This window comes from Embiotoca jacksoni, unplaced genomic scaffold (assembly GCF_022577435.1).
Source record: "Embiotoca jacksoni isolate LCO1_2020_lvr unplaced genomic scaffold, fEmbJac1.0.p SCAF_81, whole genome shotgun sequence".
Lineage (NCBI taxonomy): Eukaryota > Metazoa > Chordata > Actinopteri > Embiotocidae > Embiotoca > Embiotoca jacksoni.
Genome location: NW_027185438.1, coordinates 894,416 through 919,895, shown reverse-complemented (window position 1 = coordinate 919,895; position 25,480 = coordinate 894,416). Strand labels below are relative to the sequence as shown.

Genomic DNA, 25,480 nt, shown 5'->3' with positions numbered 1-25,480 from the left:
CCAAACACGCATCAGCTGTTGGTCTGGTTCTAAAACCTGGAACTATCACGTGGTTCTTCTCATTAACCAGAACAATGCAGACAAATTTCAGAAAGAGAAAACAGACTGAGAGCAGCTCTTCATCCTGCAGCAGTGAGGAAGAGGAAGATACACAACCGATCACAGATGAAGAAGAACAAGCCCAGAACCGGGCCACGTTCAAGGACAGAAACACAGAACTGAACCAAGTTATGATCTGATGCTGCTCGCACAGTGATGTCATCAGAGTCCTCCAGGACAGAGGAGGAGGAGGAGGAAGAGGAAAATGAAGAAGAGGAAGAAGATGAGGAGGCAGAGGAGGAGGAAGAGGAAGAAGATGAGGAGGCAGAGGGGGAGGAAGAGGAAGAGGAGGAGGAAGATGAGAAAGAAGAGGAGGTGGAAGAGGAAGAGGAAAATGAAGAAGAGGAAGAAGATGAGGAGGCAGAGGAGGAGGAAGAAGAGGAAGAGGAGGAGGAGGGAGAGGAAAATGAAGAAGAGGAAGAAGATGAGGAGGAGGAGGAAGAGGAAGAAGAGGAAGAGGAAGATGAGGAGGGAGAGGAAAATGAAGAAGAGGAAGAAGATGAGGAGGAAGAGGAAGAAGAGGAAGAGGAAGATGAGGAGGGAGAGGAAAATGAAGAAGAGGAAGAAGATGAGGAGGCAGAGGAGGAGGAAGAGGAAGAAGATGAGGAGGCAGAGGAGGAGGAAGAGAAAGAAGAGGAAGAGGAGGAGGAGGGAGAGGAAAATGAAGAAGAGGAAGAAGATGAGGAGGCAGAGGAGGAGGAAGAGGAAGAAGAGGAAGAGGAGGAGGAGGGAGAGGAAAATGAAGAAGAGGAAGAAGATGAGGAGGAGGAAGAGGAAGAAGAGGAAGAGGAAGAGGAGGAGGAAGATGAGGAGGCAGAGGAAGAGGAGGTGCTCAAGTATTCAGAAGTTTATTTGTGTTTGAAAGATTTATTTTGAAGAACATGTTTTCTTGTGATGAATCTATAAAGACTGTCTCTGTTGAAGATGTTTTAAATGTGAGCGGCTCCATGAGTCTGGGTCAGGCAGTACAACATGTACAGAACTTTACTGCTCATAAATAATAATGAAGATGTGTCTGTTTTATATGTTTCTGTGTTTTCATCAGAAAAAGCTGAACATCAACAGGAGCTTCATTCAAACCCATTTCGAGTAAATCCACTTCTCTACCAGATCCTGCTGCACCGCACCGAGCCGGAACCGACCCGCAGCATCTGACAACAACAAGCAGAACCTCCGGTTCTGCAGCAGCTGATTGGATCAGACGCAGGAGGCATGACGAGCAGAACCGAGCAGGCCACACCGGACCTCCGGGTTCTGCACCTGCCAACAACAGGGCCTCAGTGGGCCCATCCATCCCGGCACAGCCCGCTACAAAGCGTCGCGTTCAGCACCGGAGGTTCTGCCGTTTCTGTCCGTCTGAATCCGGTGATTCCCGTTAACGGCGTCGTTTTCTGTCCCGTAGCCACTCCTCAAACATACAGCCCACCGAGCGGCGAGTCCGCAGCTCACAACCGGCACCGCCTGCACAGATGTCCGCAGCTCGGTCCACCGATCTGTCGGCTCCCACACAGCCCAACCGAACCGAACCGAACCGGAGACTCACCTGCTTCCAGGACGGATGTTTTACAGGCTGGAGGTCCGCTCCGCCGCGCCGTCCTCCATCTTCCCTGTAGCGGCTGTTGTGTGTGTGTGTGTGTGTGTGTGAGTGTGTGTGTGAGTGTGTGTGCGTGTGTTCTCAGCCTCCCGGCCCCTCCCTCTTCACACCGCCATCATCATCATCATCATCATCAGAGCACAACAAACAGCCTGTCCTCTGTTCACGGTTCTGATGCAGACAAATAATCATCAAACACAAATAATAATCAAGAAATTTATTCATCAGTATTTATTTTTTAAAGTATTTTTTTATTTACCTTATTTCACTCGTGTTGTTGTTGTTGTTGTTGTGTGTTTTAATGAAAATGTATTTATTCATAAACATCAACAATATTAATAAAATGTTTTTCAAATTTCCTTCATTTCTTTTTTGTATTTTTTTCAAATATTTGCCTTAAAGACATTTAAAACATTTAAATCTGAAACAGATTTCACACTCCTTCCCACCCTCACAGCCCTTCAGAACCTGCTCCAGTTGATTCAGTCAGAGCTGCCGTCACCATGGTGACGAGCATGTTCCCCTGCTGTTCCTGTGACTGTCAGGTGATGAGTGCATGAGCCTCAGTTTAAAAGAGAAAACTGGTCAGATGTGAATGAGGTCAGCGGGACCCTGAGCAGGTCAAAGGTCAGCAACTGCAGCAGTCTCCTCTGGGCTCCATCGTTACATCACATGTTTGGACTGCTTCACCTGCTCTGTTTAAACTTTATATAGCTACAGAAAAATACCTCCCTCCCCCATCACCATGGTGACCAGGTTTCAGCATTGTCACTCTAACACACACCAGTCTGGCTTCTTCTCCGTTAAACACCTGTGATCAAAAAGAAGGAGAACATCTACGGACTTTAAAAATCACACTGAATCTGAACAGAAAGTGTAAAATGTGGTGAGAAGAAGCTGAACTCTGGTGACTCCTCTGTGGTTCAGATCCCATGTGACCCAGTCAGTCACCATCTTCTTCAGCTCTACATGTTGGACTGCACTGCTTCAGGTCAAAGGTCACCTAAAAGTGATGGAAAGTGACCTTTGACCAACATCCTTCAGTCCCTGAGTGTTTGTGCTTCATCCGGCCGATCCGATTCTCCTCACTCCTCTCGGTGCTCGTTCCATCCTCTAAACATGCTGCAGGTCCTTCAGCCTCATCGAACACATAGATTTTATAACGTTTGATCAACTTTGATTCATTCTATTCATATGAAAATAGCTGACGACCTCTGTGATGTCCAGACTGATTTCTAATGTTCAGTTCAGTTCTGTTGAAGCAACGAACTCTGAAGCGGTTCTGGTGATGATGTGAATTCTGACAGTTCAAGATCTCCTTCAGTTTCATTTGATCGAGGTTGACAAATGAAAATGACGATCACTCTTACAGTTGAAACCAGAAGTTTACATACACTGTGCAAAAAGACACACAACACTTTTTTTCTCACTGTCTGAAGTTAAATCAGACTAAACCTCTCCTGTTTCAGGTCCGTTAGGATTACCAACATTATTTAACTTTTGCTAAATGTCACAATAATGAGAAAGAGAATATTTTAGAGAATTTTTCATTACTTTCTTCAAGGTCAAAAGTTTACATCCAGTTCCTTAGTATTTAGTAGCATTGCCTTTGAACTGCATGACTTGGGTCAAACGTTTTGGGTATCCTTCCACCAGCTTCTTACAGTACTCTGATGGAATTCTGGCCCATTCCTCCGGACAGAACTGGTGGAACTGAGTCAGGTTTGTTGGCCGCCTCGCTTGCACACACCTTTTCAGATCTGCCCACAAATTTCCGATGGGATTCAGGTCAGGGCTTTGTGATGGCCACTCCAAGACATTGACTTTGTTGTCCTCAAGCCACTTTTTAACTATTTTGGCAGTATGCTTCGGGTCATTGTCCATTTGGAAGACCCATTTGCGCCCAAGTTTTAGCTTCCTGGCTGATGTCCTGAGATGTTGCCTTAATATTTCCAGGTAATGTTCTTTCTTCATGATGCCGTCTATTTTATGAAGCGCTCCAGTTCCTGCTGCAGCAAAACAGCCCCACAACATGATGCTGCCACCTCCATGCTTCACAGTTGGGATGGTGTTTTCAGGTCTACAAGCTTCCCCCTTTTTCCTCCAAATGTAACGGTGGTCATTATGGCCAAACAGCTCCACTTTAGTTTCATCAGACCACAGGACATGTCTCCAGAAGTTAAGGTCTTTGTCTTGGTGTCTTTTTGCAAACTGTAATCTGGCTTTTTTATGTTTCTTTAGGAGTAATGGCTTCCTTCTTGCTGAGTAGCCTTTCAGTCCATGTCGGTGCAGGACTCGTTTTACTGTGGATAATGACACTTTCTTACCAGCTTCAGCCATCATCTTCACAAGGTCTTTAGCTTTTGTTCTGGGGTTGATTTGCACATGTCGGACCAAAACACGTTCATCTCTGGGACACACAGCCCGTCTCCTTCCTGAGCGGTGTGATGGCTGGACATTCCCATGTTTATACTTGCGTATAATTGTTTGCACAGATGAACGTGGCACCTTCAAGCATCTGGAAATTGCACCCAAGGATGAACCAGACTTGTGGAGCTCCACGATTCTCTCCCTGATTTCTTGGCTGATTTCTTTTGACTTTCCCATGATTTCAAACAAGGAAGCAGAGTGTTTGAGGTGTGGCCTTAAAATACATCCCCAGGTGTGCCTTCAATTAACTCACATGTTGTCAGTTAACCTATCAGGAGCTTCAAAAGCCATGACATCATCATCTGGGCTTGCCAACGTTGTTTAAAGACATAGTACTTTTGGTGTATGTAAACTTTTGACCTCAAAGAAAGTAATATAAAATTCTCTAAAATATTCTCTTTCTCATTATTGTGACATTTAGCAAAAGTTAAATAATGTTGGTAATCCTGACGGACCTGAAACAGGAGAGGTTTAGTCTGATTTAACTTCAGACAGTGAGAAAAAAAGTGTTTTGTGTCTTTTTGCACAGTGTATGTAAACTTCTGGTTTCAACTGTACTGCATGCTACAGTACATACTACACGCTACAGTACATACTACATGCAACGGCACATACATTACACACTACAGTACATACTACACGCTACACTACATACTACACTACATACTACAGTACATACTACACGCAACAGTACATACTACACGCTACAGTACATACTACACACTACACTACACGCTACGCTACATACTGCACTACATACTACAGTACATACTACACGCTACAGTACATACTACACACTACACTACACGCTACGCTACATACTACACACTGCACTACATACTACAGTACATACTACATGCTACAGTACATACTATTCACGGGACGCTGCAGTCCGTAGCGTGACATTTGACAAAAAGAAAAAGGATGTGATTTGGAATGCGCACGCTTCTTCCATTTGGGGGCGGAGCATTAGCTCCATCTTCCATGGTGCAAAGGATTGTGGGTCAGAGTAGTCGAGTTGCATGCTGTAAAATCCGACCGGATGTAGTAGAACATCCTGGTACTTCTGGGATACTATGTTTAACATACCGAGTACTGGGACACTGAATATCTGGTCGTATGGATGGTGGGTCAGTGTGGACAGTTTCACGAGGCCCCGCCCCCTTTCCCCCGCTGACCAATAAAAGCAGCAGCTGGGTATGAACAGATGATCTTTATTTTATTGGTAAGCAGAAGACAGAACACAGAAAGTGAAGATAAAATCCTTCCACTATAAATAAATACACATGAATGAGATGAGATTATTGTTCCAGTGACGACAACCCAAGAATAAGTTAGAAAAACAGAAGCTACATTATTGGTTTTAAAAGCTTGTTGAACCTTTAAAAAGAACGTTTCTGCATAGATCGTCTCGTGTTCAAAGCGTGTTGGTCTGCAGGATGTTCACAGCTCTGATAGAACCAAAAGAAGACATGGCTCAAAGACTACCGATGGTCCTGGACACGGAGACGTCTCGCCATCCCCCGGAGGACACGGAGACGTCTCGCCGTCCCCCGGAGGACGAGCTGAGGACAACACACACATATGGAAGCACATGAGGAGGGTGAGATGGAGCAGTGACCTCCAGATACGTCCAATGTCTCGGCCACAGGGAGGCGGAGTCAGTGAGCATGCAGTGCGGATCATACGACAGTGTCACGTACGTGGGGTCATGTATGTTCACGTACGTGGGGTCATGTATGTTCACGTACGTGGGGTCATGTATGTTCACGTACGTGGGGTCATGTATGTTCACGTACGTGGGGTCATGTATGTTCACGTGCGTGGGGTCATGTATGTTCACGTGCGTGGGGTCATGTATGTTCACGTGCGTGGGGTCATGTATGTTCACGTGCGTGGGGTCATGTATGTTCACGTGCGTGGGGTCATGTATGTTCACGTGCGTGGGGTCATGTATGTTCACGTGCGTGGGGTCATGTATGTTCACGTGCGTGGGGTCATGTATGTTCACGTGCGTGGGGTCATGTATGTTCACGTGCGTGGGGTCATGTATGTCATGTAAGTAACACAGAAGGAAAGAAGTAACAACAGCATCACACATGACCCTGTTCACAGAGCTCATCGTCCTCCATCACTGTCAGAACCAGAAGCGCTGTGGTGGGCGGAGCCATCAGTTCACCTCCACGCCATAGTGGGCGGAGCCATCAGTTCACCTACACGCCATAGTGGGCGGAGCCATCAGTTCACCTACACGCCATAGTGGGCGGGGCCATAGTTTCACCTCCCACATGACTGACGTGATGGATTCTGCATGTTACAGCTTTAAAGGAGCTACAAATCATTTCTCCCCTGACCTCTGACCTCTGACCCCTGACCCCTGACCTCCGTCCTGATGTAGTGGTGACATGAAGCAGGTAGGCATGACTGGCGTCTCAGTCCTCTGACTGGACGCACACACCAACGTCTTAACGTGTCCGGTCGGTGGTACTGATGCTGAACACGTGTAAGCCGTGTTACACGCATCACCTGAAGCAGCGGTTCCAGTTTTTAACTCTGCACACGCCAATCAGAAGGAAGAGACGTGATGAGAACACGGAGCGGACGGGAGGATCAGCTGTTCACGAGAAGAACGCTTCATCGTGTCCTCCGGGAGATGTTTTCTACAACAGCTGTAATGTTGTTGTCGAGCGGCAAAACCCATCAAACAAAGACTGCTGCTCCGTCGTCATGACAACGGCGTGTAGCACCAGAGAAGTCACGCCCTCCTTCAGCGACCGCTAACCTGCTAATGCTAACACCTCTCTGCTCTGGACTCCGGCTCGAAGACCGGCAGGCTGTGACCTTTGACCTTTCAGAGAGCAAAAAGTTTTAGCAACACTCTTTTTGGCTTTGTGTTGCGGTAACGTTGCACGTCGCTACATCGTCAGGACGTCCGAAGGGCCGAGAGAACCGACGGAGAACATGAGGTTCATAAACGGACCTTCAGAATGGAAATCTAAAAACCTTAAAAACAAACAGGAGTCTGGTTGTGCTTTAAACAACCTGGACAGGAAGTGATTCAATCAGCAACTATAAAGAATTAAAACTACTTCCTGTCACATGACAGTTCACTTCCTTTGATAGTAACAGTTTCATTGAATTATATTCTTCCTTTTAATTATATCTATGTCACCAACACGCCCCTTTTAAAGTCCAGATATCCATAAAGGCTGCGCCCACTGACATCTCCAGATCAATAAAACTGTTACCATGAAAACAAACAACATATGGTGATTATTAATGTTGTTTTTACAGCTGATTAAATGGAGGTAAAATATTTATATATTATTGTGTGTTTTGGACCCTGCTCTGACCTTTGACCTACCGCAGCCTCATTTCTCTACAGAACACCTGTCAGGTGACCTCTGACCTGACCCACCTGAACGAAGCAGAGTGTCTGTGGCAGGTTTCCATTCTGAAGGAGAAGAACATCCCATAATCATCCTCCTCTCTACCAGGAACCTAAAGTCACTGCATGAAGAAGGATGAGTCGGCACTACGGGTCGGCGAGCCGGTCTACCGGGTCTAAAGCAGCTCCAGGGCCGAGCGGTCCCTCTCTCAGGACTGCAGGCCGACGACGGTGTCCAACCACTTCCTGTACGCCAGGGCGAAGCGTCTCTGCTCGGGGGGGCAGCAGCCGTCCAGGACGCTGCAGACGAAGCGGTGCTCGGAGGGCAGGGTGGGGGGGCCGGGCAGCGGGACGCCCCTCTTCAGACGCTTGCTGTCATGCGGGTCGGGCGGGGTCACCCCGTCCACCTCCATCGGTTCAGTACCGTACCTCTGTCCGTTCAGCCCCTCCCCCTCGCCGCCACACACCTCCGGCACGCCCGGCTCGCTGGTACCGTGCTGGACCGACTCCCCGTCTCCTCGGCTGCTCTGCCGCTCCGCCCTCCACTGGTGCCACAGGTAGAAGACATGCCGCCTGGCGGGAGGGGGAAGGGGAGGGGGAGGGGGGGCACACTCAGTACTGTAGTCTAGAAATGTACACATTCATTATAAACAGTCTGTCAATCAAACAGACACGCCCCCAAAAACAGGTCTTCTGCAGATGTTACGTTGCCACCGTGAGAACCGGTTCTCCGTCTCACCTGTGGCTCCACAGAGTTTCGTGTCCGGGGAACGACCGGATGAGGTCGGAGCACAGCTCCATCTCCTGGTGGAAGAGCTGGAGGACCGTGTTGAAGCTGAGCGGCCCCCCCTCCCCCGCTGCCTCCGCCCCAGACACCTCCCCATTAGTCTGAGCAGCGCTGTGTGGGCGAGGACTGCTGCCGAGGGCGGAGCTGGACCACAGCTGGGAGGAGCAGGTGGTGGTGGCAGATGACGGAGGCGGGCACAGCTTGGTGATCAGCTCCTTGAGCAAGAACTGCCGGTAGTGGAAGCCGCTGTGGTCGGAGACGTGCATGGACACCCAGAGACGCATGGAGGACAGCTCGTCATGGAAGACCTGCAGACACACGGAGGAAGACGACAGACATTAGACGTCTTCAGTCCCTCCAGGGTTTGAGAGATTTTTTTCAAAAATATTGATGTAATTTGTGGAGTTTTAAATGAGTTTTTTTTTATGTAAAATTGAAGGAATTAGAAAAAATTGCAAGTTGTAAAATCTTTTTTTTTTTTCAGCACCACCTGATAAAGTAATAAATCTGTACTCATGTCCTGTGATAATAATCCTGCTGCACATCAGAAATATTTTAGTTCTCATCTTTTTTATGTATTTATTGAACTTAGAGAACCGTGGAGATAAAAGCTCCTAAAAGTTCCTAAGAGCTCCTAAAAGGTCCTAAAAGCTGCGTATGTTTCCAGAACAGAGCGTCTGTGACTGGAATATAGAAACAAGGACTACATCAGCTGTCAAAATAAGAGCTTTAGATGCTGTTTAATTCATGTTCATTCAACACATAGACCTGCTGGATGAAACAAACAAAGAGACGTCTCTGACAACTGGACGTGTGGAGAAAACTCATTTAACATCCAGTAATATGGAATCACTTCCTTTGATCACAAACATTTAATCATCATTTTAATGTGAAGAACACATTTCCCACAAACCCCGTCACTTCCTGTTTCTCCTCTCGTTCCTGTTCCTCCGGTGAACAGAGTTTTATTTGGAGATGAAAACAGCAGCAGAGACTTTCTGGTTGAAATGAGGAGTTCTTGTTGTTAATGAAGAGAGTTTTGTTTGAAAAGATTTACTTTATGTTTTAATACTTTCAGCACAGATTCTCATGACGATGTTTGTTGTGAAAAAAAAATAAAAAAAAATAAAATCACCAGAATTTAACAAAATTGCGAGCTGCCGCAAATATTGCTGGAAGTTTTCTTGAATTTGTGTTAATTATTGCGATCAAACATTGTGATTTCCTGGAGGGGTTCATGAATAAAGATGTCTGTGTTCCTGGTAGACGTGTGTGACTCCCACCTTTACGTTGCTTTTGGCCATCTGCTGCAGCACCCAAATGCGATGCGACCAGGCGTTGTAGTTGCTGGGGTAACGGCAGGCGGCGTCGGAGCACACCTTCATCTCCTGGTGGAGCGTCCTGGCCAGATGCTCACTGAGCTGCTGGCTCCTCTCGGCGTCGGCCGGCTCCGCTTCACCCTGCTGCTGGTTCTGGTTCTTGTTGGGGCCCGCTGCAGAGCACTGATGCAGGATCTGCTGCAGCACCCAGCGTCTGCAAGGAGATACCGACGGGGAGGTGAGAGCAGGATTATACCTCCATCTGTCTCTGATGGTCCCAGGTCAGGAGCTCCTCACCGGTCCCAGGTCAGGCCTTCATGATGGTGTCTGATGAGCTCTCACTTTATCTCTGCTGTCAAATCTATCTTATTATAATAATAAGGCCTCTACATGCTAAAAACACAGATCATGTTTCCAGCTCATTAACATATTAAACTTACCTGTGTTCTACCTGCATGAATAGATTCTTCATTATAATTGAATATACAGTGGGTACGGAAAGTATTCAGACCCCTTTACATTTCTCACTCTTTGTTTCATTGCAGCCATTTGCTAAAATCAAAAAAGTTCATTTTATTTCTCATTAATGTACACTTAGCACCCCATCTGGACAGAAAAAAACAGAAATGTAGAAATTTGTACAAATTTATTAAAAAAGAAAAACTGAACTATCACATGGTCATAAGTATTCAGACCCTTTGCTGTGACACTCATATTTAACTCACATGCTGTCCATTTCTTCTGATCCTCCTTGAGATGGTTCTACTCCTTCATTGGAGTCCAGCTGTGTTGAATTAAACTGATTGGACTTGATTAGGAAAGGCACACACCTGTCTACATAAGACCTTACAGCTCACAGTGCATGTCAGAGCAAATGAGAATCATGAGGTCGAAGGAACTGTCCAAGGAGCTCAGAGACAGAATTGTGGCAAGGCACAGATCTGGCCGAGGTTACAAAATAATGTCTGCAGCACTCAAGGTTCCTAAGAGCACAATGGCCTCCATAATCCTTAAATGGAAGAAGTTTGGGACGACCAGAACTCTTCCTAGACCTGGCCGTCCAGCCAAACTGAGCAATCGTGGGAGAAGAGCCTTGGTGAGAGAGGTAAAGAAGAACCCAAAGATCACTGTGGCTGAGCTCCAGAGATGCAGTAGGGAGATGGGAGAAAGTTCCACAAAGTCAACTATCACTGCAGCCCTCCACCAGTCGGGGCTTTATGGCAGAGTGGCCCGACGGAAGCCTCTCCTCAGTGCAAGACATATGAAAGCCCGCATAGAGTTTGACAAAAAACACATGAAGGACTCCCAGACTATGAGAAATAAGATTCTCTGGTCTGATGAGACCAAGATTGAACTTTTTGGCGTTAATTCTAAGCGGTATGTGTGGAGAAAACCAGGCACTGCTCATCACCTGCCCAATACAATCCCAACAGTGAAACATGGTGGTGGCAGCATCATGCTATGGGGGTGTTTTTCAGCTGCAGGGACAGGACGACCGGTTGCAATTGAAGGAAAGATGAATGCGGCCAAGCACAGAGATATCCTGGAAGAAAACCTCTTCCAGAGTGCTCTGGACCTCAGACTGGGCCGAAGGTTCACCTTCCAACAAGACAATGACCCGAAGCACACAGCTAAAATAACAAAGGAGTGGCTTCGGAACAACTCTGTGACCATTCTTGACTGGCCCAGCCAGAGCCCTGACCTAAACCCAATTGAGCATCTCTGGAGAGACCTGAAAATGGCTGTCCACCAACGTTCACCATCCAACCTGACGGAACTGGAGAGGATCTGCAAGGAAGAATGGCAGAGGATCCCCAAATCCAGGTGTGAAAAGCTTGTTGCATCATTCCCAAGAAGACTCATGGCTGTACTCGCTCAAAAGGGTGCTTCTACTCAATACTGAGCAAAGGGTCTGAATACTTATGACCATGTGATATTTCAGTTTTTCTTTTTTAATAAATTTGCACAAATTTCTACATTTCTGTTTTTTTCTGTCCAGATGGGGTGCTGAGTGTACATTAATGAGAAATAAAATGAACTTTTTTGATTTTAGCAAATGGCTGCAATGAAACAAAGAGTGAAAAATTTAAAGGGGTCTGAATACTTTCCGTACCCACTGTAGAAGATATGCATGTCTCTGTACAGAAACCATAAACTCCATGAATATTATGGCACTTTTCCTTAAATGATAGCAGTGGTTCCGTCTTTGTTTTTTATGACATCACTTCCTCCTCAGCAGCCGTGAACGCTGCTGATTCATGCGACACTGAACTGATGGAGAATGCGACGGACGTTTCCCGCCTCGTTCATAATAACCTACTTTTCTGAACTTGACTGATGTAAACAGACGTGTCATCAGCAGCTCTCACCGGTGGATCCAGGTCTCTGGGCTCTTGGGGAACTTGGTGAGGGCCAGCTTGCCCAGGTACAGGTCCTTCTCTGGGCTCAGAGCTCCAACCTGCAGCAGCTCCTTCCTGCAACCACCAGACCATGACAACACGGTGCACACACAGACACACATGAGGGGTGACGGTGGGGGGGTGAAGTGGGGGGTGACGCGAGGAGTGAGGCGAGGAGTGAGGCGAGGAGTGACAGTGGGGAGTGACGGTGAGGAGTTACGTGGGGAGTGACGGTGAGGGGGGTGACGGTGGGGGGAGAGGGGTGACGGTGGGGGGGGTGACGTGGGGAGTGACGGTGAGGAGTTACGGTGAGGAGTGACATGGGGAGTGACGGTGGGGGGGGGGGGCGACGGTGAGGAGTTACGGTGGGGGAGTGACGGTGAGGGGGGTAACGGTGAGGAGTTACGGTGAGGAGTGACATGGGGAGTGACGGTGGGGGGGGGGGGGTGACGGTGAGGAGTGACGGTGGGGGGGGGTGACGTGGGGAGTGACGGCGGTGGGGGTGATGGTGAGGAGTTACGGTGAGGAGTGACGCGAGGAGTGATCGTGAGGAGTTACGGTGGCGGGTGACGGTGAGGAGTGAGGTGAGGAGTGAGGTGAGGAGTGAGGTGAGGAGTGACGTGAGGAGTGACGTGAGGAGTTACGGTGAGGAGTGACGTGAGGAGTGATGGTGGTGGGTGACGGTGAGGAGTGACGCGAGGAGTGAGGCGAGGAGTGACGGTGGGGAGTGACGGTGAGGAGTTACGTGAGGAGTGACGTGAGGAGTGAGGTGAGGAGTGACTGTGAGGAGTGACGTGAGGAGTGAGGTGAGGAGTGACTGTGAGGAGTGAGGTGAGGAGTGACTGTGAGGAGTGAGGTGAGGAGTGACTGTGAGGAGTGACTGTGAGGAGTGAGGTGAGGAGTGAGGTGAGGAGTGACGTGAGGAGTGACGTGAGGAGTGAGGTGAGGAGTGAGGTGAGGAGTGACTGTGAGGAGTGACGTGAGGAGTGAGGTGAGGAGTGAGGTGAGGAGTGACTGTGAGGAGTGAGGTGAGGAGTGACTGTGAGGAGTGACGTGAGGAGTGAGGTGAGGAGTGAGGTGAGGAGTGACTGTGAGGAGTGAGGTGAGGAGTACCTGACGTTCCAGGCGGTGGTGAAGTCCGGGTTGAGCAGCAGCAGTGTGCAGGTGATGTCCACGAGAGCTGAGAGACACCAGCTGTTAGTGGATCATGTTTTACACAGGCAGCAGAAATATGGGACAACATCATGGTGCGTTCACAAGCAACTGGGAAATGGGAACGCTCTGACCTCCGCGTGGGAGGAGTCACCTATCGGTCTGAACATGGAAACATCAAAGATGGCCGCCACTGTGATTTCTACGACGCGTAGAAATGTCATGTACCAATAATAAAGACGTGTGATGGTCTCCATGGCGATGAAGCGGTTGTTCGTCACTCTTCTGTACTCTACTCTACTTCTGTTGCCTCAGCCGGGAAGTCGGCTGTTTCCAAATCTGAACTTTCCCAGCGAGCCTGAACGCACCACAAGGATCCACTTCATCCCACCAACTAAATAATCAGCAAATACATGAAACACGTGACAAAAGCTGATCATATTTATAGATTAAAAGAAGAAGTCTGTTACTGTCAGCTGGTTTTCATGAAGAAAACAAATCAGCAGCAATAAATTAACATTAAAAATTCATGTCAGCAGGTGATTTGCTGCCACTGAAGAAGCAGAATTAAAGCGGACAGGGTCCAGGTGAGGAGCTGGAGGAACACCTGAGCAAGTGGGCAGCATCACTTCCTGTCTCTGCTCACACACTCATGTTTCAGTCAAACAGCTGATAGGAGAGGAAGATAAAACCCTGAGGAGTAACTGCTCCAAACTTCATCTGATCGTCACCGGTTCCCGAGCTCCTCGTGTTTCTGTGTTCTGCTGCGTCTACAACGTTTAAAACACCTGAAACTTCAGAGCGAACATCAAACATTGTGAAATGTTTCCGTGTGTCGTCATGTTGGAGAACCCTGTTACCATGGCGACACAGTTTGGATCATCAGAAGTGACCGTTTGTCTTCAGCCGGTCGGAGGACGGAGACGTCTCCAGGATCGTTGCTTCATGGTCTCAGACCTCCTCATGTCCACGGAGAAATCACAGACCTCCAGAACACTGAACAAACACCAGGAACCAGGAACTGATGATGAAGATGAAGATGAAGTGTGAACCAGTTACTCACCAGGGTTTGATGTTCCAGCTGCAGTGTCAGAACCCACCGGTCCAGCTGGCCCAGGTCGGTGTGTGTGTGTGTCTCTGTGTGTGTGTCTGTGTCTCTGTGTCTCTGTGTGTCTCTGTGTGTCTGTGTGTGTCTCTGTGTGTGTGTATGTGTGTCTCTGTGTGTGTGTGTGTGTGTGTGTCTCTGTGTGTCTCTGTGTGTGTGTGTGTGTGTGTCTCTGTGTGTGTGTCTGTGTCTCTGTGTCTCTGTGTGTCTGTGTGTGTCTCTGTGTGTGTGTGTGTGTGTCTCTGTGTGTGTGTGTGTGTGTGTGTCTCTGTGTGTCTCTGTGTGTGTGTGTGTGTGTGTCTCTGTGTGTGTGTGTGTGTGTGTGTGTGTGTGTGTGTGTGTCTGTGTCTCTGTGTCTGTCTCTCTCTCTGTGTGTCTCTGTGTGTGTCTCTCTCTCTGTGTGTCTCTGTGTGTGTGTGTCTCTGTGTGTCTCTGTGTGTCTCTGTGTGTGTCTCTCTCTCTGTGTGTGTCTCTCTCTGTGTGTGTCTCTGTGTGTGTGTGTCTCTGTGTGTCTCTGTGTGTCTCTGTGTGTCTCTGTGTGTGTCTCTCTCTCTGTGTGTCTCTGTGTGTGTCTCTGTGTGTGTCTCTCTCTCTGTGTGTCTCTCTGTGTGTCTCTGTGTGTGTCTCTGTGTGTGTCTCTCTGTGTGTCTCTCTCTCTCTGTGTGTCTCTCTGTGTGTCTCTGTGTGTGTCTCTGTGTGTGTCTCTCTCTCTGTGTGTCTCTCTGTGTGTCTCTGTGTGTGTCTCTCTGTGTGTGTCTCTGTGTGTCTCTCTCTCTCTGTGTGTCTCTCTGTGTGTCTCTGTGTGTGTGTGTCTCTGTGTGTCTCTGTGTGTGTCTCTCTCTCTGTGTGTCTCTCTGTGTGTCTCTGTGTGTGTCTCTGTGTGTGTCTCTCTCTCTGTGTGTCTCTCTGTGTGTCTCTGTGTGTGTGTCTCTGTGTGTCTCTCTCTCTCTGTGTGTCTCTCTGTGTGTGTGTGTCTCTGTGTGTGTGTGTCTCTGTGTGTGTGTGTCTCTGTGTGTCTCTGTGTGTCTCTCTGTGTGTCTCTGTGTGTGTGTCTCTGTGTGTGTGTGTCTCTGTGTCTCTCTGTGTGTCTCTGTGTACCTTCTCTGTCCAACCAGTGTCTGTGCTGCCGGTACAGCAGCAGCTTGTTGTGGACGTACGGCAGCAGGAACTTCACACACCAGCTCTCCACTCCCAGCTTGTTCTCCACCAGCACGATGGGGCTGCGGTTGTACCGGGCCTCCGGACACGGGATCACCCCGATCTCATCTCTGGAGGAGGAGGAGGAGGAGGAGGAGGAGGAGGAGGGGAGAGGGGGTGAATCATACTGTCAGGAATATCTTGACGTCTTATTGGAGGTTTGTTTTGTCCGACTGTTTTTGAGCTATTCTGGATGAGTAAAACACAACTATACTCCCAGAAGACTTCAGGTTCCAGAGAGGAGGTTCTACAGAGGAGGTTCCATAGAGAAGGTTCTACAGGGGAGGTTCCAGAGAGGAGGTTCTGGAGAGGAGGTTCCAGAGAAGAGGTTCCAGAGAGGAGGTTCTACAGAGGAGGTTCTACAGAGGAGACGACTGAGCCTCCTCGGGGCTTCACAATAATAACAACAACAAAGATGATAAACAAAAAAGTCCCTCCACCCTGTGACCCTCCACCCCGTGGTGAGCCTCCACCCTGTGGTGACCCTCCACCCCTGTGAGCCTCCACCCTCCACCCTGTGGTGAGCCTCCACCCTCCACCCCGTGGTGACCCTCCACCCCAGTGAGCCTCCACCCTCCACCCCGTGGTGACCCTCCACCCCGGTGAGCCTCCACCCTCCACCCCGGTGAGCCTCCACCCTCCACCCTGTGGTGAGCCTCCACCCTCCACCCCGTGGTGACCCTCCACCCCGGTGAGCCTCCACCCTCCACCCCGTGGTGACCCTCCACCCCGGTGAGCCTCCACCCTCCACCCTGTGGTGAGCCTCCACCCTCCACCCCGTGGTGACCCTCCACCCCGGTGAGCCTACACCCTGTGGTGACCCTCCACCCCGGTGACCCTCCACCCTCCACCCCGTGGTGACCCTCCACCCCGGTGAGCCTCCACCCTCCACCCTGTGGTGAGCCTCCACCCTCCACCCCGTGGTGACCCTCCACCCCGTGGTGACCCTCCACCCCGGTGAGCCTCCACCCTGGTGACCCTCCACCCCGTGGTGAGCCTCCACCCCGTGGTGACCCTCCACCCTGGTGACCCTCCACCCCGTGGTGAGCCTCCACCCCGTGGTGAGCCTCCACCCCGGTGAGCCTCCACCCTGGTGAGCCTCCACCCCGGTGACCCTCCACCCTGGTGACCCTCCACCCCGGTGAGCCTCCACCCTGGTGACCCTCCACCCCGTGGTGACCCTCCACCCTGGTGACCCTCCACCCTGTGGTGACCCTCCACCCCGTGGTGACCCTCCACCCTGGTGACCCTCCACCCTCCACCCTCCACCCCGTGGTGAGCCTCCACCCCAGTGAGCCTCCACCCTCCACCCCGGTGAGCCTCCACCCCAGTGAGCCTCCACCCTCCACCCCGGTGAGCCTCCACCCCGGTGAGCCTCCACCCTGGCGGGAAACGGCTCCTTGTTCCAGCGTCAAAGAGCAGCCCGGTACCTCCGTTGAGTCCGGTACATGAATCCAGTCATCACCGAGCTGCCGTTACCGGCCCGGAGAACCTCTGACAGCTCCAGCTACCGACGACCGATCAGAGAGCTACCAACAGAAACGAACCGCGGCTCGGTTACCGGTCCCGGAGACGGTGTCCCTGGAGGAGTCTCTCACTCCTACACGTTAAACCGAACACAAACTTCCCGAGCACCGCTCCGGTTCGGCTCCAGGTATTAGTCCGAGCCCGCAGGCGGACATCTGGTTCCGGCTCCACCGGAGTGGGGAGACGCCACCGCGGGCCGTCCGGTCCGGTCCCCGGCGGCTCTACTTACATGTTGGGGTTCCTCTTGAAGGCGTTGGTGATGTCTTTGACAACTCTCTGGACCAGCACGTCCACCTCCTCCTCCGACTCCGCCATTTTTAAGGTGCTGACTGACGTCACACAGACAAGGAACTTTTTCCGGTTGAGAAAAAACAATACTACGGAAGCCCGGACAGACCATATGGTTGGTGCTTGATTTGACAACCCCGAAGAACTGGACGATACGCGGTTGTGATAGGTTGTTTAACTGCCAATCAACTGCTCCCCCGCCCAGAGCCCCACCCACACCGTACAGCCAATCAGAGGCGGAGTCTCCCTCCCTGTCATGAGGAACCTCCTGATGTTTGTTGAGCTGTTTAGAGGAACGTTTCGGATCACATTTTTTTTCTTTCATTTTTTCTTTGTTATTAATATTTCTGTATTTCATGGTAGTTTCAGGGGAACTGAAAACCTGAATAATATAACAAATAATAGATGTAATGATGATGTAATCTTGATGACTGTCAGTGATTGTTAACTGACTTCAGAACCCTTTCTTGTTCACTTTTTTCATGCAAAACGCAGGAAATTTCTCTTTGGCTTTGTTATATATGGAGGACGTTGTATTATGGGATGGACCAGCAGAGGACTGCTTTCCAGTTCACGTTTCTGCTTATTTATCTGTGTTGTTTATAACTGCGTGAACAATATTAATGGTATTTTTTTTCTCATTACATTTTTTTTTATCAACTTCTTCTTTTTCTCTTGTTTTCTGTTTAACAAACAAAACATGGTTTTAAATCATTAACTTGGTAAAAACAGCCTGAAGTTGATCTAATTAACATCTACGTAACATCTTATACAGAACAGGTTTTTTCTGCCCTTGTGTGGCCACAGTATGTAACCATACAAATAGAAATAGTAGATAGAATTACATGTAAGCTGCACTTCCTGTTAGCTCTTTCAAAATAAAATGTACGGACCGTTTTTTTTTTCATGAATGCGCTTCACATTGATTTTTTTTCTTATTCAATAGTGATGGAAAGGAAAAGGATCAATAAACCACCTCCTCCTCCTCCTCCTTCTCCTCCTGGTCCTCCCCTTCTCCTCCTCTCCTCCTCCTCCTCCTCCTCTCCTCCTGGTCCTCCCCTTCTCCTCCTCTCCTCCTCCTCCTCCTCCTCTCCTCCTGGTCCTCCCCTTCTCCTCCTCTCCTCCTCCACATGAGGGCAGTACAACCTCATCCATGACAGATTAAATGTGTTCCGACCGTCATGTGTTTTATGAAATAAAAGTTTTTCTGTAAACTTTAAATCTACTTGAAAACTTTTCTGTGAACAAAAGACGTTTAAGACAAAAAGTGTTCGTGGTGTCGAAGTCCTGCTGCAGAAAACCACACAACTAATGAATGTGTGTGCATGATGATCAGCTGACAGTGTTGATGATCAGCTGACAGTGTTGATGATCAGCTGACAGTGTTGTGTTGATGATCAGCTGACAGTGTTGATGATCAGCTGACAGTGTTGTGTTGATGATCAGCTGACAGTGTTGATGATCAGCTGACAGTGTTGTGTTGATGATCAGCTGACAGTGTTGATGATCAGCTGACAGTGTTGTGTTGATGATCAGCTGACAGTGTAGATGATCAGCTGACAGTGTTTGATGATCAGTGTTGATGATCAGCTGACAGTGTTGATGATCAGCTGACAGTGTTTGATGATCAGTGTTTGATGATCAGTGTTGATGATCAGTGTTTGATGATCAGTGTTTGATGATCAGTGTTTGATGATCAGCTGACAGTGTTGATGATCAGTGTTTGATGATCAGTGTTTGATGATCAGTGTTGATGATCAGTGTTTGATGATCAGTGTTTGATGATCAGTGTTGATGATCAGTGTTGATGATCAGTGTTGATTATCAGTGTTTGATGATCAGTGTTTGATGATCAGTGTTTGATGATCAGTGTTGATGATCAGTGTTTGATGATCAGTGTTTGATGATCAGTGTTTGATGATCAGTGTTTGATGATCAGTGTTGATGATCAGTGTTGATTATCAGTGTTTGATGATCAGTGTTTGATGATCAGTGTTTGATGATCAGTGTTTGATGACCAGCTGACAGTGTTTGATGATCAGTGTTTGATGATCAGTGTTTGATGATCAGTGTTGATGATCAGTGTTTGATGATCAGTGTTGATGATCAGTGTTGATTATCAGTGTTTGATGATCAGTGTTTGATGATCAGTGTTTGATGATCAGTGTTTGATGATCAGTGTTTGATGATCAGTGTTGATTATCAGTGTTTGATGATCAGTGTTTGATTATCAGTGTTTGATGATCAGTGTTTGATGATCAGTGTTTGATGATCAGTGTTGATTATCAGTGTTTGATGATCAGTGTTTGATGATCAGTGTTGATGATCAGTGTTTGATGATCAGTGTTTGATGATCAGCTGACAGTGTTTGATGATCAGTGTTGATGATCAGTGTTTGATGATCAGTGTTGATGATCAGTGTTTGATGATCAGCTGACAGTGTTTGATGATCAGTGTTTGATGATCAGTGTTGATGATCAGTGTTGATGATCAGTGTTTGATGATCAGTGTTTGATGATCAGTGTTTGATGATCAGTGTTGATGATCAGTGTTTGATGATCAGTGTTGATGATCAGTGTTGATGATCAGTGTTGATGATCAGTGTTGATGATCAGTGTTTGATGATCAGTGTTGATTATCAGTGTTTGATGATCAGTGTTGATGATCAGTGTTGATGATCAGTGTTGATGATCAGTGTTGATGATCAGTGTTTGATGATCAGTGTTGATTATCAGTGTTTGATGATCAGTGTTGATGATCAGTGTTGATGATCAGTGTTGATTATCAGTGTTTGATGATCAGTGTTTGATGATCAGTGTTTGATGATCAGTGTTTGATGATCAGCTGACAGTGTTTGATGATCAGTGTTTGATGATCAGTGTTGATGATCAGTGTTGATGATCAGTGTTTGATGATCAGTGTTTGATGATCAGTGTTGATTATCAGTGTTTGATGATCAGTGTTGATTATCAGTGTTGATGATCAGTGTTGATGATCAGTGTTGATGATCAGTGTTTGATGATCAGTGTTTGATGATCAGTGTTTGATGATCAGTGTTTGATGATCAGTGTTTGATGATCAGTGTTTGATGATCAGTGTTGATGATCAGTGTTTGATGATCAGCTGACAGTGTTTGATGATCAGTGTTTGATTATCAGTGTTTGATGATCAGTGTTTGATGATCAGTGTTTGATGATCAGTGTTTGATGATCAGTGTTTGATGATCAGTGTTTGATGATCAGTGTTGATGATCAGTGTTTGATGATCAGTGTTGATGATCAGTGTTTGATGATCAGCTGACAGTGTTTGATGATCAGTGTTTGATGATCAGTGTTTGATGATCAGTGTTGATGATCAGTGTTGATGATCAGTGTTGATGATCAGTGTTTGATGATCAGCTGACAGTGTTTGATGATCAGTGTTTGATGATCAGTGTTTGATGATCAGTGTTGATTATCAGTGTTTGATGATCAGTGTTTGATGATCAGCTGACAGTGTTTGATGATCAGTGTTTGATGATCAGTGTTTGATGATCAGTGTTTGATGATCAGTGTTGATGATCAGTGTTTGATGATCAGTGTTTGATGATCAGTGTTTGATGATCAGTGTTGATGATCAGTGTTTGATGATCAGTGTTGATGATCAGTGTTTGATGATCAGTGTTGATGATCAGTGTTGATGATCAGTGTTTGATGATCAGTGTTGATGATCAGTGTTTGATGATCAGCTGACAGTGTTTGATGATCAGTGTTTGATTATCAGTGTTTGATGATCAGTGTTTGATGATCAGTGTTGATGATCAGTGTTTGATGATCAGTGTTTGATGATCAGTGTTGATGATCAGTGTTGATGATCAGTGTTGATGATCAGTGTTTGATGATCAGCTGACAGTGTTTGATGATCAGTGTTGATGATCAGCTGACAGTGTTGATGATCAGTGTTTGATGATCAGTGTTGATGATCAGTGTTTGATGATCAGTGTTTGATGATCAGTGTTTGATGATCAGTGTTTGATGATCAGTGTTGATGATCAGTGTTGATGATCAGTGTTTGATGATCAGTGTTGATGATCAGTGTTGATGATCAGTGTTTGATGATCAGTGTTTGATGATCAGCTGACAGTGTTTGATGATCAGTGTTTGATGATCAGTGTTGATGATCAGTGTTGATGATCAGTGTTTGATGATCAGTGTTTGATGATCAGTGTTGATGATCAGTGTTTGATGATCAGTGTTTGATGATCAGTGTTTGATGATCAGTGTTGATGATCAGTGTTTGATGATCAGTGTTGATGATCAGTGTTTGATGATCAGTGTTGATGATCAGTGTTTGATGATCAGTGTTTGATGATCAGTGTTTGATGATCAGTGTTGATGATCAGTGTTGATGATCAGTGTTTGATGATCAGTGTTGATTATCAGTGTTTGATGATCAGTGTTGATTATCAGTGTTTGATGATCAGTGTTGATGATCAGTGTTGATGATCAGTGTTGATTATCAGTGTTTGATGATCAGTGTTTGATGATCAGTGTTTGATGATCAGCTGACAGTGTTTGATGATCAGTGTTTGATGATCAGTGTTGATGATCAGTGTTGATGATCAGTGTTTGATGATCAGTGTTTGATGATCAGTGTTGATTATCAGTGTTTGATGATCAGTGTTGATTATCAGTGTTTGATGATCAGTGTTGATGATCAGTGTTGATGATCAGTGTTGATTATCAGTGTTTGATGATCAGTGTTTGATGATCAGTGTTTGATGATCAGTGTTTGATGATCAGTGTTTGATGATCAGTGTTTGATGATCAGTGTTTGATGATCAGTGTTTGATGATCAGTGTTGATGATCAGCTGACAGTGTTTGATGATCAGTGTTTGATGATCAGTGTTTGATGATCAGTGTTGATGATCAGTGTTGATGATCATTTTTGATGATCAGTGTTTGATGATCAGCTGACAGTGTTTGATGATCAGTGTTTGATGATCAGTGTTGATTATCAGTGTTTGATGATCAGTGTTGATGATCAGTGTTGATGATCAGTGTTTGATGATCAGTGTTGATGATCAGTGTTTGATGATCAGCTGACAGTGTTTGATGATCAGTGTTTGATTATCAGTGTTTGATGATCAGTGTTGATGATCAGTGTTTGATGATCAGTGTTTGATGATCAGTGTTGATGATCAGTGTTGATGATCAGTGTTGATGATCAGTGTTTGATGATCAGCTGACAGTGTTTGATGATCAGTGTTGATGATCAGTGTTTGATGATCAGTGTTTGATGATCAGCTGACAGTGTTTGATGATCAGTGTTGATGATCAGTGTTTGATGATCAGTGTTGATGATCAGTGTTTGATGATCAGTGTTGATGATCAGTGTTGATGATCAGTGTTTGATGATCAGTGTTGATGATCAGTGTTTGATGATCAGTGTTGATGATCAGTGTTTGATGATCAGTGTTGATGATCAGTGTTGATGATCAGTGTTTGATGATCAGTGTTGATGATCAGTGTTTGATGATCAGCTGACAGTGTTTGATGATCAGTGTTTGATTATCAGTGTTTGATGATCAGTGTTTGATGATCAGTGTTGATGATCAGTGTTTGATGATCAGTGTTTGATGATCAGTGTTGATGATCAGTGTTGATGATCAGTGTTGATGATCAGTGTTTGATGATCAGCTGACAGTGTTTGATGATCAGTGTTGATGATCAGCTGACAGTGTTGATGATCAGTGTTTGATGATCAGTGTTGATGATCAGTGTTTGATGATCAGTGTTTGATGATCAGTGTTTGATGATCAGTGTTTGATGATCAGTGTTGATGATCAGTGTTGATGATCAGTGTTTGATGATCAGCTGACAGTGTTTGATGATCAGTGTTTGATGATCAGTGTTGATGATCAGTGTTGATGATCAGCTGACAGTGTTTGATGATCAGTGTTTGATTATCAGTGTTTGATGATCAGTGTTTGATGATCAGTGTTTGATGATCAGTGTTTGATGATCAGTGTTTGATGATCAGTGTTTGATGATCAGTGTTGATGATCAGTGTTTGATGATCAGTGTTGATGATCAGTGTTTGATGATCAGCTGACAGTGTTTGATGATCAGTGTTTGATGATCAGTGTTTGATGATCAGTGTTGATGATCAGTGTTGATGATCAGTGTTGATGATCAGTGTTTGATGATCAGCTGACAGTGTTTGATGATCAGTGTTTGATGATCAGTGTTTGATGATCAGTGTTGATTATCAGTGTTTGATGATCAGTGTTGATGATCAGTGTTGATGATCAGTGTTTGATGATCAGTGTTGATGATCAGTGTTTGATGATCAGCTGACAGTGTTTGATGATCAGTGTTTGATTATCAGTGTTTGATGATCAGTGTTTGATGATCAGTGTTGATGATCAGTGTTTGATGATCAGTGTTTGATGATCAGTGTTGATGATCAGTGTTGATGATCAGTGTTGATGATCAGTGTTTGATGATCAGCTGACAGTGTTTGATGATCAGTGTTGATGATCAGTGTTTGATGATCAGTGTTTGATGATCAGCTGACAGTGTTTGATGATCAGTGTTGATGATCAGTGTTTGATGATCAGTGTTGATGATCAGTGTTTGATGATCAGTGTTGATGATCAGTGTTGATGATCAGTGTTTGATGATCAGTGTTGATGATCAGTGTTTGATGATCAGCTGACAGTGTTTGATGATCAGTGTTGATGATCAGTGTTTGATGATCAGTGTTGATGATCAGTGTTTGATGATCAGTGTTGATGATCAGTGTTGATGATCAGTGTTTGATGATCAGTGTTGATGATCAGTGTTTGATGATCAGCTGACAGTGTTTGATGATCAGTGTTTGATTATCAGTGTTTGATGATCAGTGTTTGATGATCAGTGTTGATGATCAGTGTTTGATGATCAGTGTTTGATGATCAGTGTTGATGATCAGTGTTGATGATCAGTGTTTGATGATCAGCTGACAGTGTTTGATGATCAGTGTTGATGATCAGCTGACAGTGTTGATGATCAGTGTTTGATGATCAGTGTTGATGATCAGTGTTTGATGATCAGTGTTTGATGATCAGTGTTTGATGATCAGTGTTGATGATCAGTGTTGATGATCAGTGTTTGATGATCAGCTGACAGTGTTTGATGATCAGTGTTTGATGATCAGTGTTGATGATCAGTGTTTGATGATCAGTGTTTGATGATCAGTGTTGATGATCAGTGTTTGATGATCAGTGTTTGATGATCAGTGTTTGATGATCAGTGTTGATGATCAGTGTTTGATGATCAGTGTTGATGATCAGTGTTGATGATCAGTGTTTGATGATCAGTGTTTGATGATCAGTGTTTGATGATCAGTGTTTGATGATCAGTGTTGATGATCAGTGTTGATGATCAGTGTTTGATGATCAGTGTTTGATGATCAGTGTTTGATGATCAGTGTTGATGATCAGTGTTTGATGATCAGTGTTGATGATCAGTGTTGATGATCAGTGTTTGATGATCAGTGTTGATTATCAGTGTTTGATGATCAGTGTTGATTATCAGTGTTTGATGATCAGTGTTGATGATCAGTGTTGATGATCAGTGTTGATTATCAGTGTTTGATGATCAGTGTTTGATGATCAGTGTTTGATGATCAGTGTTTGATGATCAGCTGACAGTGTTTGATGATCAGTGTTTGATGATCAGTGTTGATGATCAGTGTTGATGATCAGTGTTTGATGATCAGTGTTTGATGATCAGTGTTGATTATCAGTGTTTGATGATCAGTGTTGATTATCAGTGTTTGATGATCAGTGTTGATGATCAGTGTTGATGATCAGTGTTGATTATCAGTGTTTGATGATCAGTGTTTGATGATCAGTGTTTGATGATCAGTGTTTGATGATCAGTGTTTGATGATCAGTGTTTGATTATCAGTGTTTGATGATCAGTGTTTGATGATCAGTGTTTGATGATCAGTGTTTGATGATCAGTGTTGATGATCAGCTGACAGTGTTTGATGATCAGTGTTTGATTATCAGTGTTTGATGATCAGTGTTTGATGATCAGTGTTTGATGATCAGTGTTTGATGATCAGTGTTTGATGATCAGTGTTTGATGATCAGTGTTGATGATCAGTGTTTGATGATCAGTGTTGATGATCAGTGTTTGATGATCAGCTGACAGTGTTTGATGAT

The 25,480-nt window shown here is 46.0% G+C and overlaps 3 protein-coding genes across 5 annotated transcripts in view; 1 reads left to right on the top strand and 2 right to left on the bottom strand.

Moving 5' to 3' along the window:
* Positions 1-214, bottom strand: part of apba1a (amyloid beta (A4) precursor protein-binding, family A, member 1a) — a 50,073-nt gene extending 49,859 nt beyond the window's left edge. The window contains exon 1 of the mRNA XM_069139346.1: positions 1-214. This exon is cut by the window's left edge and continues 60 nt beyond it. The gene's annotated coding sequence lies outside the window, so the exon portion shown is untranslated.
* A 41-nt stretch (positions 215-255) lies between these two features.
* On the top strand, positions 256-1,961 carry LOC138192124 (golgin subfamily A member 6-like protein 22). The gene is made up of 2 exons (XM_069139345.1): positions 256-927; positions 1,145-1,961. The coding sequence occupies exons 1-2, from the start codon at positions 256-258 to the stop codon at positions 1,190-1,192; spliced, it is 720 nt and encodes a 239-aa protein (XP_068995446.1). The 3' UTR covers positions 1,193-1,961.
* A 3,360-nt stretch (positions 1,962-5,321) lies between these two features.
* ptar1 (protein prenyltransferase alpha subunit repeat containing 1) lies at positions 5,322-17,365 on the bottom strand. Of its 3 annotated transcripts, XR_011177775.1 has the most exons (8): positions 17,227-17,349; positions 15,372-15,541; positions 13,130-13,196; positions 11,987-12,091; positions 9,582-9,831; positions 8,251-8,606; positions 7,542-8,084; positions 5,322-5,688 (listed from the first exon to the last, which is right to left on the bottom strand). XR_011177775.1 is itself a non-coding variant. In XM_069139343.1 (7 exons), the coding sequence occupies exons 1-7, from the start codon at positions 17,310-17,312 to the stop codon at positions 7,721-7,723; spliced, it is 1,398 nt and encodes a 465-aa protein (XP_068995444.1). In that variant the 5' UTR covers positions 17,313-17,349; the 3' UTR covers positions 5,322-7,720. The 3 variants fall into 3 exon arrangements, 2 of the variants coding, with proteins under 2 accessions (XP_068995444.1, XP_068995442.1); XM_069139343.1 differs by having other exon boundaries at positions 5,322-8,084; XM_069139341.1 differs by lacking the exons at positions 5,322-5,688; positions 7,542-8,084; positions 8,251-8,606; ... (1 more) ...; positions 11,987-12,091; positions 13,130-13,196 and having other exon boundaries at positions 14,196-15,541; positions 17,227-17,365.
* Between the last annotated feature and the right edge of the window lie 8,115 nt (positions 17,366-25,480).

Coding starts and splice junctions, on each gene's coding strand:
- LOC138192124 (XM_069139345.1), top strand. CDS start 256: ATGTCATCAGAGTCCTCCAGGACAGAGGAGGAGGAGGAGGAAGAGGAA. Junction 928..1,144: donor AGGAGGCAGAGGAAGAGGAG/GTGCTCAAGTAT, acceptor TGTTTTCATCAG/AAAAAGCTGAACATCAACAG.
- ptar1 (XM_069139341.1), bottom strand. CDS start 17,312: ATGGCGGAGTCGGAGGAGGAGGTGGACGTGCTGGTCCAGAGAGTTGTC. Junction 15,542..17,226: donor TTCAAGAGGAACCCCAACAT/GTAAGTAGAGCC, acceptor CTCCTCCTCCAG/AGATGAGATCGGGGTGATCC.